Source organism: Chionomys nivalis, chromosome 13, assembly GCF_950005125.1.
Source record: "Chionomys nivalis chromosome 13, mChiNiv1.1, whole genome shotgun sequence".
NCBI lineage: Eukaryota > Metazoa > Chordata > Mammalia > Rodentia > Cricetidae > Chionomys > Chionomys nivalis.
In genome coordinates, this window is record NC_080098.1 from 35,923,847 (window position 1) to 35,941,408 (window position 17,562).

The 17,562-nt window shown below is 41.7% G+C and overlaps 1 protein-coding gene across 1 annotated transcript; it reads right to left on the reverse strand.

The window, feature by feature from the left end:
- Positions 1-11,588: 11,588 nt before the first annotated feature.
- Mrpl32 (mitochondrial ribosomal protein L32) lies at positions 11,589-17,539 on the reverse strand. The gene is made up of 3 exons (XM_057786902.1): positions 17,369-17,539; positions 15,848-16,029; positions 11,589-12,123 (listed from the first exon to the last, which is right to left on the reverse strand). The coding sequence occupies exons 1-3, from the start codon at positions 17,490-17,492 to the stop codon at positions 11,869-11,871; spliced, it is 561 nt and encodes a 186-aa protein (XP_057642885.1). The 5' UTR covers positions 17,493-17,539; the 3' UTR covers positions 11,589-11,868.
- Between the last annotated feature and the right edge of the window lie 23 nt (positions 17,540-17,562).

A 17,562-nucleotide genomic window follows, 5' to 3' on the forward strand; every position in this document is an offset into this window, starting at 1 on the left:
CCAAGATTATGGGAGATATTTCACTCACACCATAACAAGCCTCTTTTCAAGGGCCAGAGGATGACTGGGAATGAGGGAGACTGCAGGGACACTTCCTTGGTCTCTTGTTGGCATTTTATATTTCGTGTAATGAGTTTCATTCGTTTTCAGCCCTCATTTTCTCATCGGAGCCTTCCTCTCAACAGGTCCCCCCACACCTCCACAGTCACTCTTTCTGTATGTCGCCTGCTGAAGAGCTAAATTTGGGGAAAAATGGTTTTTAAAAAAAATATATAACTCACTCTCCTTCTGCCTTCCCTTCCCTTAGGAAATGAATAAAACACATTGACTTTCTGAGGCAAATGAAAGACAAACGATATAAAGAAATATCTTAGAAAATCAATGCCAAATGTTGTATTATTCTGCACAAACTTAGTGAACAATCTATGTAAAATGCTTGGCATTGTGCCTGAACTATACAAACACTGCATTAACAACAAAGTGGTTTTGACTATCTTCCCCACAGGTGTTATTTTAAGGATCATTATGTAGACTGTTAGACATGTAATAGACATTCACTAACACTTGCTGTAACGAAGAAAAATGATTTGACTCAATATAAATAATATGCTTATTAATAAATAGATTTAAGATATTAAATAGTGACATATATTAGTAAGAATAGATTTTAGATGAGAAGATTTACTACAAATACTAATTTTCCAAAACCTTAGAAATTTGTCTTCTCTATTGGTAATTTCTACACTGTGCAAAACACATTCTGTACTAAATTAAAGTACCCCCTTGGGTGGTCCTGGCCTTCATACCATGTCAACAAAAATAACGATTTAAGTTTTTGGAAGAACACATGATGCTGGCCATTAAGCCATCAATACATTAGACTGGATAGAATTGCTTTATCTAAATATAATATTGGGATGGGGGAAGAAGAAGAAAAACTCTACATGGTGCTGTAGTGAGGACGAATTCAGAGACCTGGGCTTTTAGATACGTTCTCAAAAATGATGCTAGTGAGTCAGACTTCTCAAAAGCAAAGTGTTTCTTTGGTATTGGCCTAGATCTGCTAGTCTGACCTTCAGGGGTCACAACAGAGGACACAGCTCCTCTTGCAATGCAAGCAAATGCGGCTCCTTTCACTGTGCTAGAGAGGGTGAGGGGCTGCTCCTCTGTCTTTCTCTTTCCCCTTTACTCTGTTTATTGCTCTCAATCATCACCACTGCACCTATGTTTTCCTTTTTCGGGAAAATCCCACTGGTAATAATACATATTGAGGTCTCTGGTACACACACATGCTCTCCCTCTTGTTTGCCATCACCATCTTTGTATGGATCTGTCCCTTTACCATCATCAACAAAATGCATTTACAACTCTCTCTGTATGCCCCACCACCATCTCCCATCTCCTCCTCTATTCCTCCTCTCCTCTAGATTCCATCTCATTGCTCCACTCCCTAGCAGAGGAAAATCTTTTGGAGAGTTCTCTCTAGGAATGCTGCCTCTACCAACTGAGCAAACATTTATTCTCCAGCCCACTCCAATCTGTCATCTGCCACCAACACTGAAATGAAATTGCTTTTGTCACTGTCACAAATGAATTCCATTTGCTACGATCCCTAGGTGCTTTTGAAAAATACCCATTTTTGATTATATGTGTGATGGGGGGGTAGGGAGAGAGAGAGAGAGAGAGAAAGACAGATAGAGACAGAGACAGAGAGAGAGACAGAGAGAGAAAGAGAGAGAGAAAGAGGGAGAGGATGTGTGCACATGAGTGTCTGTGACCTTGGAGGACAGAGACAATAGATCTTCCAGGAACTGGAGTTGCATTGTGAACTCTGATGTGTGTTTGGAACCCAACTCAGGTCCTTTAAAAGAGTAGCAGGTGCTCTTACTGCAGAGCCATCTCTCCACTAGGTGCTTTTAAAACCCTGCCTACTCCACTTCCTAGCAGCCCCTGGACATATGCTCCAGAGAAGCCATTCTCTTGGCACTCCTGCAACACAGGACAATACCCTCTCATTGGGTTCCCCTCCCTGGGACTGCCTGCAGGATTCTCTCTCTTCCATAATCCCCAGCCCAAGATAATCTTATTCAGTCTCATGCTTTAAGCTCCCCCCATCAGCTCTTTCAAAATGCAGACACTCAGCTTAATTGAATGGCTTGTTGAGATGTGAATCCCTCCCTCCACACACACATAAACACACCCCATAACCTGCCTTTGTCTTACACAGGCTTCATCATGTTCCCTAAACTAAAACGCTGGGAATAAAGCCATGCTTTTGAGACAGGGCAGAAAGATAGGTAAAATAAAGAAGGTGAAGTGAGGGTGGGGAGACAAAGCCCTTCACCCTGGGATCTAGTTTGCCTTTCCTTCTGAGAGTCAAGAAACTTAAACATGATAAAGCCAAGATTGTCTACAGAGGAAATAAATCTCAAGCAAAGATGCTAAAAACAAGTGAATTATTCTTAATCAGGAACAGAATGTCTATAGCCTTAAGTTTTACCAAATTAACACTCCATACTTACCCTTAAATCTAAACGGAGTAATAAAACCATTGAGTACTTTGATTTATTAAAAAGTTTTAAAAACAAATTTGCTTTATTATTAATAGTTGAATCATTTGTACACTACACCACACACACACACACCTCTTGTGTTGTGTTGTGGGATAATTGTTTTGTATACTCTGAAGATGTGTCTTTGCCAAGGCACCTTCTGATTGGTTTAATAAAGAGCTGAATGGGCAATAGTTGGGAGGAATAGGTTAGAAGGGACTTCCAGGCAGAGAGAAGGAAGAGAAGAAGGAGAAGGAGGAGAGGAAGAAAGAAAAAAAGGAGGAGGAGGTGAAAGAGGAGGGGGATGAGGAGAATCATCATCTAGGAAAGGGGAGATGCCAGAGGAGATGGAGAGGAAGCAGGACATGTACGTGACAGCACATAAATTAATATAAATGAGTTAATTTAAGATATAAGAACTAGTGAAGTTGGGCGGTGGTGGCACACACCTTTAATCCCAGCACTTGGGAGGCAGAGGCAGGCGGATCTTTGTGAGTTCGAGTCCAGCCTGGTCTACAAGAGCTAGTTCCAGGACAGGAACCAAAAGCTATGGAGAAACCCTGTCTCATAAACCAAAAAGAAAAAAAAAGTTAGAAGAATTGCCACATTGGTTCCCTGACCTGTGAAGTTAAGGCTATTATGGTAGGAAAGGTCAATTGGAAGCTATTTGAGTTATCTTTGTCAGGGAAAACAGTGAACCCAAAACAATAATGCATCTCTGAAGGGATTATAGAAATTAGTACTACGATTGAGAACTTGAAAGATTCAAGGGTGGTCATTTCCAACACATTTCAACTCTATCTGACCTGTACAAAAGATGTATGGATCGTGGAGAATGATAGTTGACTACTGAAAATTCCAGCCAAGCAAAACTCAATTGCAGTGGTTATGTTAAATGTGATTTCTTTGCTGGAGCTGAGTAACACGTTACTTGGTACATGCATGCAGCTATTGGCCTGGCAAATACTTTATCTCTATGCCCATCCATAGGGACCACCAGAAACAATTTGCTTTCAGATGGCAAGGCCTGAAGAATATCTTTACAGTTTTCCCTCAAGCGTATATCAAGTCTCAAGCCCTGTCATAATTTTGTTCAAAGGGATATTGATCACTTGTTTCTTCCACAAGGTATTATACTGTTCCACGATATTGATGACATTATGTTGATTGGACCAAATGAGCAGAGGGTAGTAAGCACTTTAGACTTGTTGATAAAACATATGTGCGCTATATGGTAAATTACAACCAAAATTCAAGATCTTTCTACCCTAGTGAAATTTCTAGGTGTCCAGCAAACACACAGAGCTAATCTTTCTAGAGGGAAAGATACATTGTTGTAACTGGCCCCTCCAAACACCAACATAGGAGCACAACACTTACTGGGCATTTTTGGATTTCAGAGACAATCTTCCTCTCTTGTACTTGTTACTTGGGCCCCTATACTAAGTGAGCAGAAAAGCTGCTAATTTGAGCGGGGCCTGGAACAAGAAAAGGCTCTTCAACAGATCCAGGCTGCTCTGTCACTTGGCCTGTATGATCTAGCAGACTCACTGGTACTTGAGGTGTCTCTGGCAGAGGGATGCTATTTGGAGTCTATGGGAGCCCCTAAAGGTGAATCACAATAAAGGCCCTTTGGAACAAAGTGACAGACAGCCTCAATCACAGACAACTATTCTAATGATGGGCAGTTCTTGGTTTGTTATAGGGTCTTAGTAGAAACTGATCATTTGAAAATGGGTCCCCAGGTTGCCATGTGACCTGAAGTGCCCATTATGAACTGGATATTACCTGATTCACCAAGCCATAACATTAGAAGTTCACAGCAGCAATCCATCATCAAATGGAAACAGTATGTGTGATTGGGCCTGATCGGGTCCTGATGGGTTACAAGCAAGTTGTACAAAGAGGTTGCCCAGATGTCTATGGTTCCTATTACTGTTACAACAGCTTCTGAACCCAAGCATTGACAATTTGCTTTATGGAGGATGCTCCTAGATGAGTTGACTAAGAAAAACTAGGGCCTTTTTCACAGATGACTCTACACACTATGCTGGCACCACCCAGAGGTGGACAGCTGCAGCATTACAGCCCCTTTCTGGACCAACTGTGAAGGACCTTAGTGGAGAAAAATCTTCACAGTGGGCAGAATTTCAAGCAATGGTTGTCATTGTACATTTTTCTTGGAAGAGAAATGGTCAGATGTGGGACTGTTCACTGATTCATGGACTGTGGTCAATAGTTTGATTGGACGGTCAGGGACTTAGAAGGAGCATGGTTAGAAAATTGGAGAGAAAGACATTTGGGCAAGGGGCACATGGATAGACCTCTCCAATGGCGAAGGCTGTGAAAATGCCTGTGCACCACGTAAATGCTCATCAAAAGCCACTCCAGAAGGGTTCAGTAGACAAGATGACCTGTTCTGTGGACAGCCTCTTCCCCAGACCATCCTGTCAATAGGCCCATGAACAAAGTGACCATGGTGGCAGAGATAGAAGCTATGCATGGACTCGACAACATGGACTTCCACTTACTAAGGCTGACTGGGCTACAGCGGCTGCTAAGTGTCAAATCTGCCAGTCTTAGACCAACACTGAACTCCTGATATGGCACTCTAACCCAGGGTGACCAGTCAGTCGTACCCTGGTGGCAAGTTGGCTACACTGAACAACTTCCATAATGGAGGGGTCAACATTTTGTCCTTACTGGAATTCTTATGCTGGTCATGAGTTTGCCTTTTTGCAAGTGGTGTTTCACCCAAGCTAATTTCAAATAGCATTGCTTCTGACTATAGTACCCATTTTACCGCTAAGGAAGTGTGTCTGGAAGGCAGGAGATCCTTTCGGGTGACTCTTCTCACACCGTGTCCTGTGATCACAGCCAGTGTAAAACTATAACACATCCAGAAAGGGTGACAAACAGACCAGACCCTGCAGGCCACCTGTCTAGGTAAATAACCAAGATCTGCTAAAGTGCTTCCTGAGGGTTGAAGAAATACAGGATAGATAGTAGATGAAGGGTTATAAATATCAGCTAGGGCCACATGACCAGTTACAGAAACAAGGACTTACTCGTCCTGCTGCTGCTGGTTCCTATGCTTATATCAGAACCAGTATTTCCAAGCTTTCCTTGTGGACCAGAGACCCAGGGATCTCCAGGAATCTTCTGGGCTTTCTAGAAGCACCAGATTTGGTCTGTTGAGGCACTCTGCCTGTGGACTGAGCAACTACCTGTGGTTGCCCTACCCCTCAGTGAGAGACAGCCATTGTTGGGTCAATCTGACTGCTAATGTAACTCAACCTCCAGGACCAAGTAATTACCAGGTTCTCATCTCTCAGGTGTGAGTCTGTTGTTGTCCACTATGTAGCCCTGGCTGGCCTGTTACTCGCTATAAAGGCCAGGCTGTCCTCAAACTCACAGAGATCTGCATTTCTGTTTCCCAAGTGCTGGGATTAAGGGTATGCATCACCATGCCCATCTTAACAAACCAACCAACCAACCAACCACTAAGTCCAGTTAGTATTGGCATGTGTGTATGGGTGGGGCCATCCAAGAAGTTTTTAAGAAAAATTACATAATCTAAAACTCACAATATTTTCAGTTTTTAAACTGTAACTTTTACATTTTATTTAATCTTTATCCTTTGTTGGATATTATCAGTGTAACATAGAAATTGGCAAGAAGAAATACCTACATATAAATCTGACATCTAACTGCATCTCCCACTTGTGCTTAAGTCTGTCTTTTCCCCTTGTTCTCTTCTATTTTCTGTTTTGTTTTAGACGGGGTCTCTCTATGTAGCCTTGGCTGTCCTGGAACTTACTTTGTAGATTAGGCTGGCATCAAATCCCAGGAGATCCACCTGCTTCTGACTCCTGAATGCTGGGATTGAAGGTGTGAACTGCCACACCTGGCTTTATTTTCCCTTATTCTTAAATTTTGCAATAATTTATCTTCAGCTGGCATCATTCTGAAATTCTTTTCTGTGTAATTGTATTACATTTTACTTATTGTGTGTGTGTGTGTGTATGTGTGTGCACTTTCCAACTTACATGTGTGGATGTCAGAATGTTTCTGAACTTGGGTTTATAGTCCATAATTCAAGAAGCTTGGTTCAGCAACCTATCCTTGAAGACTCAACTGAAACAAGCCAAATGAATAGTAAACCAATAACCAAATGAATAATAAAACAAAGAAAAGAGATTTATTTAATGTGGGATTCCTCACATTGGGAAGAAGCCCCAAGATCCAGGGAGACCCCCCCCCACCGCAAGCCATCTTCAGGGACCTGAAATGAGATTAAGATTTAAATAGAGGGCCAGGAATAAGCACATTTTAGCAGCAGTCCCATTCAAGTTGTGGCCCTGCCATCTGGGCTTCATTCTTAACTGGCAATGCAGTCTGACAAATTGTTAGAGTTGTGTGAAATATCTCTTCCGGGAGCCAAGATATTCCTCTGTCTGGCACAAAGTTTCAGTGTTTTTCTTCTTCCACCAAGGGATCACTGGGGAAATTTCAACTTCTTGGTAATCATTGTCTTAATAGTCTGGCAGTTGAAATAAGCCTTTAGGATACAGTTGTTCCTGCCAGGTCAGTTACAGGACAACATCTGGGAGCTACTCCTCCCTTCCACCATGTGGGTCTCTGGGGTTCAACTCAGATCACCGGGCTGAGCCATCTGGTCAGACTCAAGGACACTTGAGTGTTACTTGAGTGAGGGCCCGTGAGGGAAATGCAGCTCCCCAGGCTGCTGGCAGCAGTGTGGGACTGACTACCTACCTGACATTTGTACCTTCTGACCTCTGTCCACCTACTCTAGTTTGTTCTCTTTATGAAATGTGGCAAATCCCATTACTTCCATCTACAGATTCCATTATATGTCTCTATATCACCATCATGGTCTGCACCACATCTCTTGGTCCAGGCGACTGCCAGGCCAGTATTCTAAGTCCATTCTTGCCCCCACTCCAATGCGTTTTCCTTACTGTACCCCTTCTGGTCTCTCTAAATTAAACACCCTTTGGAGACAGAGGATAGAGTCAAGGTGTTGCTCGTTAATTGCCGTGCTTGAGAAGGAAAAGAGAAAACAACATAATGACTAGAGTTTTGCTGAAGCAACTTGATTCTTTTCAAAATGGTAAAGTCGGGTACAGATTGCTGGTAGGGGTGGGTGTGACTAGCAGGTAGAAATGGGTTTGTCTGGCAGGTGTAGATGGGTGTGACTAGCAGGTGTAGATGGGTGTGACTAGCAGGTGTAGATGGGTGTGACTAGCAGGTGTAGATGGGTGTGACTAACAGGTGTAGATGGGTGTGACTAACAGGTGTAGATGGGTGTGACTAACAGGTGCAGATGGGTGTGACTAACAGGTGTAGATGGGTGTGACTAACAGGTGTAGATGGGTGTGACTAACAGGTGTAGATGGGTGTGACTAACAGGTGTAGATGGGTGTGACTAGCAGGTGAAGATGGGTCTAATTAGCAGTGCTTTTAATGTTCTAACCTCAAAATATTAGTCTATAAAATAGTTGTACTTATTGAATAAGTAAGCCAAGCTAGGCTACCTGGGAAGGTTGAGGCTGCGATGTGTTAAAAGTTTAAGTGATACTCTAATAGATAACTTGTATTACTTGGATATTTGAGTCTCAGGTTGAAAGGAGAACTAGACTTGGAGGCACAGACACGAAAGCTATTTCTGAGATTAAAATATGGAAAAGAGAGGAAGGCCATTGTGGAATAACCTTTTTGCATACTGTGAAGATGTATCTTTGCTAAGGCGCCTTCTTTGCGTTTGTCTATTTGTTTTTCGAGACAGGGTTTCTCTGTGTAGCAACCCTGGAAAACCTGGAACTTGCTTTGTAGACCAGGTTGGCCTCGAACTCATGAAGATCCACCTGCCTCTGCCTCCAGAATGCTGGGAACAGAGGCCTGCACCACCATGGCCCAGCTAAGGCACCTTCTTATTGGTTTAATAAAAAGCTAAACAGCCATGAGCTATGCAGGAGGTATAGGAAGGACAGCCAAACATAGGATACTGGGAAGAAGAAAGGTAGTTTGCCAGGAGACACAGAAGGAACAAGACATGCTGGAAGACAGGGAAAGCCACAAGCCATGTGGCAATACGTAGAGTAATAGAAATGGGTTAATTGAAGTTCTAAGACCTAGTTAGTAACAAGCCTGAGCTATAGCTGAGCTTTAATAATTAATAAGTCTCCTTGACATTACTGGGGAGCCAGCAGTCCCCACAAAAAGGTCCAACTACTAATGGCACAGTGAGGCCTGCTGAAAAAATATTATTACATTAAAAAAAATCAAAATAGAATTTTAACTTTGAGTCAGATAAGGGAAAATAATGAGTATCATCCCTGTCTTCTAGTCAGCAGAATCTAGTTGCTCCCAACCAATCTGTAATCCATGTCTACAGATATTGTCAAGTATCAGAAGATGCAGAAAGGGAACTGATCTTGATTACAACTATGGAATTCAAATAGTATTGATGAGAAGGTGTCTTTTAGCCCCTAAAATTTTACTATTAGAGAAACAGTATTTATATCATCCTGAGCTTATTTATCCTGAGAAATGCTCATGCCAAGGTACCTACACTAAGCAGGTTGCACGTACCCAAGAATGTCGGGCAGGAAGAGACTGAGAGAGTAGTAGTTAACTCCCAGGAGGATTAAGAGAAGTCCTGAACAATGATGTGAGACTCAATTGTTTCTTCTGTCGGTGGCCTTCACTCAACACTGCAGACTGCTTTTACTTCCCCTAAAGTAATCTTGCTCTCTAGCTACAGGCTGGTGGCTTTGATAGAGGCAGGCTGTGTCTCTAGCACGGCTAGGCTTTAACAGTTTGTTACTGAGAAGACCCTGCAGTTAACTGTGGTCCTCTAGTGTGGCTGCACAGGGTTTACCTGAATTACGGCAGCTCCTCACATGGTTTAAAGGCAGGAACCGTAAAGCTACCCCTAAGCCTGACTACCTGGGTCCAGCAGACTGGAGTAAGTTGGACCTCTAGTTTTCTTCCCATTCTCTTCCAAATCGCACCCATAACACTCACTAGTGACTTCCGAACTTGGAAAAGGTGCATGTGCAGGTCAGTGGGGATCCTGAGAAACCCTGGCGGGTAATACAAAGGCATGGGCCTTCTAAGGAGTGTTTTCAGTGGAGAGCTACTCCATGAAGAGTGGGTCATGGTGTCCAGTGAGCACCCTGATGATCCAGATGCCCTTGGCTGTGGAAATCAGTAAAGAACAGCAGTTAGAAAACACTTCTGTCTGAGAGAGTGATGATCAAGTTATTCAAAACACAGCCCCTAAAATGACGCCACTTAGGAACTGTAGCTGAAGATAGTCTATTTAGTGTACGAAGAAATTATAATCATAGGCAGTAAAGTATATATATATATATATTATATATATATATATACATAATATATAATGTATATAGAAGGGTGGGGGTGGCCGTATAAAGCAATCCCGAAGATAGAATCGAATTCTCATCAACTGGTACCTTAAAGGCCTACTCTAGGCATTACTTACAAGGTTTATCTTGGGTTTGCCACAGAAACTACAAAAAAATAATCCCTATTTTAAAAGGATCTTTTAAAAATTGAATACCCTTCCAAGGGAATTAGTCCCGTGTGTAAGGGCTCAACCCCTATGAGCTGCCTCTCAACTGGAGGATTTGTTACCTAAGGTACATTTTGCAGTCTGTCAATCAACAGGTGATACCAAGGAGGTAACAGATGAGCCTCGGTTTTCTGAACCAAAGATTTAATTTCTAGTAAATTCAACTAAAAATTTGACATACAGCACATTACCGACTTGCCAAAATAAAAAAAAAGTCCTTTGTGGTGGGCTGATTTAACAATGTCCAAAAATCCATAACCAACTCCTTTGTTTTTTCTTTCCTTTTTGGAGTGAGTCAGTCCTTCAAAGAGCTGTTCACTGGGGTTCTACGCTCCCTAGGTTTTAAGATTTGCTTCTACTGGACTGCAGTTTAATATATTCCATGAAACTGGTCATTTGTCTGTAAAATGTGCACATGGATGACCTTATTACAGTACCTGATTGGAAGTCCCATGGGAAAAGCGTTCCCCCAGTTTAGTGTCCAGAGACTCCTTTTCTTTTTTATTTATTTTTTTAATTTTTTGAGACAGGATTTTTCTGTATCTGGCTATTCTGGAACTTGCTTTGTAGACCAAACTGGCCTTGAACTCACAGAGATCTGCCTACTTCTGCCTCCCTGAGGGCTGGGATTATAGGCATGTACCACCACTGCCTGGTTTCAGAGACACTTCTTGACTTTCTCTTCAAATAAGTTTAGGGCTGCAATTATTTCCAATTAGTGAATGTTCATATTATCATGGTAGATATTTTGTTTTAGATATATTCCAAGTTATTTACTGTGGTTGTTAAGAATTTTGTTGTTGTTCATTTAATTGTAATTCCCTTTCTTCAATAAACTATCTTAATTGTACTTGGAGTGAAGAAATAAGCTAGCAAGTCATGGACTACAGAGGGACTCAGAAATTCAAGTGAAAATAAAAAATGGATTGGAGAATGTAAAGATGCTATTGCTGTAAGTTAGTAAAAATACTGGACTATGAAGTGAACTAAAAAGATATAGTGGAAGAAAAGTCGAATCTATATCCATAGTATATTTCTTTATATACTGGAATTTATTAATCTCATTAAAAAAAATTCTCCAAACAATCTCACAAACATCTACAATGACACTGGAATGTGATTAATGTAAAGTAAGAATTATTACTATTATTTAAGGAAATTACCACAGTATGTTCCATAAAAGCAAATCTTTCAAAGACAATTTTGCTAAAACAATAAAGAAGAAAGTCTCTCTCTCTTTTTTTTTTAAGACTGGGTCTCACTTTGTAGCCTTGGCTGGCCTGGAACTCAAGATCCTCCTGCTTCTACTCCTGAATGCTGGGATTATAGAAGTGTGCGATGGGCCTGGCCTACAACCTTTTCTCATTGATACAAATATCATTTCAAAAATCCGAAAGAATTCGAACAGTCCATGTAATTAGCTATGAATTTTATTACTTTTTTATGTTTTGGTCTGGGGAAATTTTAGGTTTAATTAAGACCCAACAGCATTATAGAAACACACATATTAATCCACTACGCCTTTGCATAAATATTGAGTTTATTCAAGAGGCACTCTTCAAATTACTTCATTTAAAATTAACAGCTAATAAAGTCAATTTTTAAAATACATTGATATGAAAACAGGCACAACATAAAAGCAAAGACTCTTGATTTTAGAGACTATGAAATTATTATTTTTTAACGTCTTCAATATCAATTCTGGGTGAACCAAGATGGCCTCTTCGTATTTCGTTCAATAATCCTCTTGCCCTGATCATGCTCTGATGGTTTCTCTCCCGTGTACAGTACCACAGTCTCTACAGTTGGGGCTTTAAAGGGGCCCCCTTCTTGAGTCCATATTTGTTGTCTGATTTGTGTTGTTTCCTTGCGTACTTTCTCATAGCAGTAGCCACAGAGAACATGTTTCTGCTTCAGATGGCCACATTCAGGGCAAACGTCTATATTGTTCTTGAAAACAAAGAAAAACCCATTAACGACAGGAAATATAGTACACAATCACCAGCCAGCAGGAGCCCTAAGATGCTGACACTGCATCTTTCTGAGAGCGCTCATGCTATATGAGGTTATATACTATCTCGTTCAACTTTAAAAAATAACAGTAAAACGGAGAGAAGAGTAACACAGTTCAAATGAGGAAGAAAATCAGGGCTAGAACTCAAGTTTACCCATCTAGTATATTTTTATTTGTATGGCCTATGAATAAACTATTCTCACATTCTCTTATCTACCCTCTGGCCTGAGAATATTTTATTATGTAACTCTAGTGAATTCCACATTAAGAATAGCAGAGGAAAAAGTTGGGAGATTTTTACGTAAGAATTGCTTGTGAGGATCCCACGTGACTTTTTACCTTTTTTTTTTTTTTTTTTTTTTTTTTGAGACAGGGTTTCTCTGTGGTTTTTGGAGCCTGTCCTGGAACTAGCTCTTGTAGACCAGGCTGGTCTCGAACTCACAGAGATCCGCCTGCCTCTGCCTCCCAAGTGCTGGGATTAAAGGCGTGCACCACCACCGCCCCCCACGTGACTTTTTAAAATTAAGACCTCTATCAGTCCTCTAATTTCAAACAATAAATAATCAACAAGGAGCCATCAACACAGCGGGACATCAAGGAAGAATTAAATTACTTTTTGATCTACGGTGAGCCAAACAAGATGACAAGACTATTATAAAGCCAATTCCTCTGCTGTAGTAGGGGCTGTGGGCCTCTTCCCACAGCCCGGCTCATGGTTGCCTGGCTAGCTTATGCCCCAAAATAACGACACACAAACTCTATTCTTTTAAATACTGCTTGGCCCATTTCTGTTCATGTATGTAGCACCCCAAGGTGCGCTTACCGGGAAGATTCTAGCCTACGTCCATCCTGGGTCAGAGCTTCATCATGTCTGCTCTGGAGAGGAGAGCATGGCGTCTGTCTCTCAGAGGAGCTGCCCTGCATCTGAGCTCACTTCCTCTTCCTCCCAGCATTCTATTCTGTTTACTCCACCTATCTAAATTCTGCCCTATCAGATGGGCCAAGGCAGTTTCTTTATTAGCCAATGACCTTCCTCCATCATTTCCCCTTTTTCTGTTTAAACAAAAAGGAAAGGGTCTAACATAGCAAAATTACATATAGCAAAACAGTTATCAAGTAAGAATTACAGTTACAATATTTACATCTATTTTATCTTTATCATAACTAAAGAAAACTATAACTATCTATTCTTCAACTCTACCAAAGACTCCAGAAGGATATAATATTACCTAAGCAAACAAGAAATAAGCAACTTCTAAACTCTAGAAATGACAGAGACATCTCGCTACCTTGACAGTCACCCAAAGTTTCTCTGTACCGTTGGGGCATCCATCTTCGGCCTAAAGGCCCATAGTTTCCAGCACACATTTCCATGAAGCAGGAAATTTCAAAGTCAGTTCAGTCACTATCTGCTGTGTCCTGCAGAATGTCTCGCAGACTCCTTCATGAATCAGGAACCCCGAAAGATCATCTCACCTTTAGGCAAGTTCAGTAGTCCTCTCTCTGTGGGTTCTCTGTGTCCAGTTTATGCAACAGTCCAGGCAAGAGCAATTTCTTGCCCAAATGGCTATCAAACTCCATAAGGTGCCTCTTCGATGCCCGTCTTCTTTCTTCTTGAAGTAGATTGGTGCTGCCAGGAGCAGAGTGTCTCATTGTCATGAAAAACCCTAAGTTATTAAAGCACTTAAAATGCCATATTTTATAATCTTTGAAAGATATGAAGAATGTCTATCTAAAATATAAGCATGCACATCTAGAAAATCTAACATGACTACAAACTTGACTATTATTGATAATTATCCATTAACAACCTATATACATTATATTTTTAAGTGAACTACACATCACAATACCTTAATCAATATCAGAAATACATACACATATAATAAAATTGACCTTAAATTAATATCAGTAAACCAAGATTCATATCAATGCAAATTATTCACATCTATATTAGCTCCCCCTTTATATGTAAAAGAACATTTATAAACAATATATGGGAACATGGGCGCAGTTTTTTCTCTCCAAACTGCTTCCTGCTGAAGGGGGGCGCTGTTAATCAAGTCTTTCATGGTATGACCTGTGTGCTAGGTTCCTCTCAGTCGGCAGTTGAGCAAAGTAATTTTTTGAAGGTGTTCACAGCAACCCTTCAGGAGGACGTGGTCTATCATACCATATTGGGATAGAAAAAATCAACAGGGTCTCATCCTCTGTGAAAACAAAAGAAGAAACTCTTTTCCAAAGTATCATATCCTTAGATCCAAATTCTGAAGTCAAGGTATATTGTAAATATCTATCTTGGATTAGTTCAGCAGCATTTATAAACAAATATCTTTTAGCATCTGTTGCTCCTTCCTCAGCATTCAAACAATTCAAAGAGAGCATAATAGCATACAGTATCAAGATTCTCTGTGTAATTTCCATCTTTGTGCAGCTTTATTTTAACTCTATTTTGTTTACTTTTACTTTATATTTTCTGTATATCTTCGTCCTGGAATAACTCTTTAGACAAGGCTGTCCTTGAATTCAGAGATCTGTCTGTCTCTGCCTCCCAGGCAGTGGGATTAAAGGCGTGTGCTACCACACCTTGAAGTCTCAGAGGTCAATCTCCCTCTGCCTTCCAAGTGTTGGGGATTAAAGGTGTGTACTACCACACCCAACTACTCTCTTTCTTCCTTATTTTACTTTTAAGAACTTTAACTTTCAGCCTGCATATATTTTTAAACACACTGTAAATCATTTAAAGTTTTCTTTTGTCTTTGAATCTCTCTTTACTGTATCTCTCTTTTTCTGACCACATGAGTCTTTAATTTACCAAGCAATATCAGTAGGACGAAAGCCGTGCCATTCCTTAGCTTTCCAGCCTCATGGCGGAGATACCAGCTGTAGCCATGTTTATCACAACTCTGTGGCGTTTCAAGGTCTTTGCCAACAAGCAAACTGCAGCATTACATCCACAGACAACAATCAAGTCCTCTCTCTGTAGTCGGCCCTCCTGCCTCAAACAGTCAAGAGTTTGCCCTGGCAGGATGGCCCACAAAGCCGGCATTTTAAAACAGCACAACTTTTTTCCTGCTACGGCTGAAAACCGAAAAGCATGCCTTCAGCTTTTCACCAACACCGTTTTAAGTATTTCGTGGCAGGACCTCTTAAATGAGCTGCAAGGTTTCACAGCTGAAGCTGAGTCAGGAAGCCTCTCTTAGATGAGAGCGCTTGCTTGCCTCTAGCAAGCAGAGCAGACCCGAGAAATTGCTGCTACCAAGAAAACACGCTTTACTCTATTCTTTCCCAAGCTTTCTCAGGCTTTCTGTGGATGCAGTTATCCACGTGGGCGCCATCTGTAGTAGGGAGCTGCGGGCCTCCAGAGCAGACATGATGAAGCTCTGACCCAGGATGGACGTAGGCTAGAATCTTCCCGGTAAGCGCACCTTGGGGTGCTACATACATGAACAGAAATGGGCCAAGCAGTATTTAAAAGAATAGAGTTTGTGTGTCGTTATTTTGGGGCATAAGCTAGCCAGGCAGCCATGAGCCGGACTGTGGGAAGAGGCCCGCAGCTCCCTACTACACTCTGCTGTATGAATAAGAGGTCTGTCAATGGTAGGCTTGGGGAAGAATGGGTGCACACACACACCCCCAACACACACACACACACATTACCTTAATTTTAATAAGCTTCCAGGAGTTTCTTCTCCTACACCGGTTAACTTCAATGGAGCGTCTGTTTTTGGGAGCTGCCATCCAAAAGATACTATCTAAAAAGCCGGAGTCCTCTTTGTTTCCACTGGTGTCGTGGGCTGGATCTGTGAGTATGGATGGACCCTGGACTGCTAATGCTGGTGCTAAAAACAAAACAGAGATCAGAATCAATCTCTAAACGACTACTTATAGATACCTTCTCGTCAACAATCAACACGTCATTAGATATACCTGTAAAGTATGTGTATATGTATGCACACGTGAAGGTCAGGGGACAACTTTCAGAGTTAGTTCTCTCCTTCCACCGTGTAGGTCTTGGGGCTAGAATTCAGGTCGTGGCACCAAGGCCCTTTACTACTGAACCAAGTGGCTGGCCTGACATACACAGTTTAGAATGTCAAAGTAAACAGGTATTAATAAGCCCCAGCTATTAAAATACTAAAGTTCACACAAAACGCAATTTAAAACAATTCAAATGGAATGTTTTCTTAGTCCAGCCTACTGAAGCAACTGGTTTATTAAGCATTTCTTGCCTTATGCAATGCTGGACGCTGTAGTTTAGTAGTAAATAATGTACAAGTAAATTTAATTGTGAGATTCCTTACATATACTTTGACCAGCACTGAGATGACTATGCTGGCCATCAGCTGTACCATAGTATTCTGACCCAGTTAGCTCCTTTAGAAAGCTTATACGTTTCTAAAGCCATTACATTCTTCCTTAATATTTAATCTTGACCTGTGTGCTAAGAAAAGGAACTTTATTATGTAGGACCCTATCAAGTGTTTCACAATTATTTTTTCTAAACTGCTCAGAAAGTATTCCTTTATCCTTCCTTTTATTCTTCAGACTTGCAACAGTTCGCTCCATTCTTTGGACTTCTTACCAGTACATAAGCTACCCAGGTACAGACCTCCAGAAATCGGGAGGCTGAAGCAGGAGGATCGGGCACATATGGGCAGACTGGACACGGATAGACCTTGTCTCACCCCGCCCCCCAAGCCCAAAAGATAAAAAAAAATACATAAAGTTTTCTATATTGGCATTCTTTCTCAACAGACCTTATGTTTTGCTACATAGAGCCCAGACGTTCTAACAGCTCTGGACTGCCTGCGTGACATTGGGAACTTTTTTGGTCCACTGGACACCGAATCGATTGGAATGATTATTTCAGGTAGCACATGGAGACAAATATTTATCACACGGCATTTTTGATCTAACTGAATAAATCTGTTCAGATCGTCTAGGTATTATCACTTCTGGGATATGCTGTAAAAGGTAAAGCAATTTAAATTTTAACATCCAGGATACCAGTAGCTCGAAGCTAGGCTGGGCTACACAGTGAGTTCCAGACCTCCAGAGCTACAGAAACAGCTTCTCATCCTCAATCCCTCCAAGTCAACCAAAAAAGCACGCGCTGTGTCTCACACACAACTCAGAAGTCCCGCCAACCCACTCCCCACGAACTCTCTCCTTACGGACCCCACTGGGGACTGGCAAGGCCGTTCCAGTTCTGCCTCAGTTGCTGCAGCAGCTCCCAGCACCTCCGGAGCGGTCGGGGACGCGCCGGCCACGGGAAGGACAGCAGCAGCAAGGAGACGGCCATGTTTCTCACTGGAGAGGGATGCCTGCCGGGACCGTGCGCAAGCCCTCCCGCTGCCCCGCCTCCCTGATCA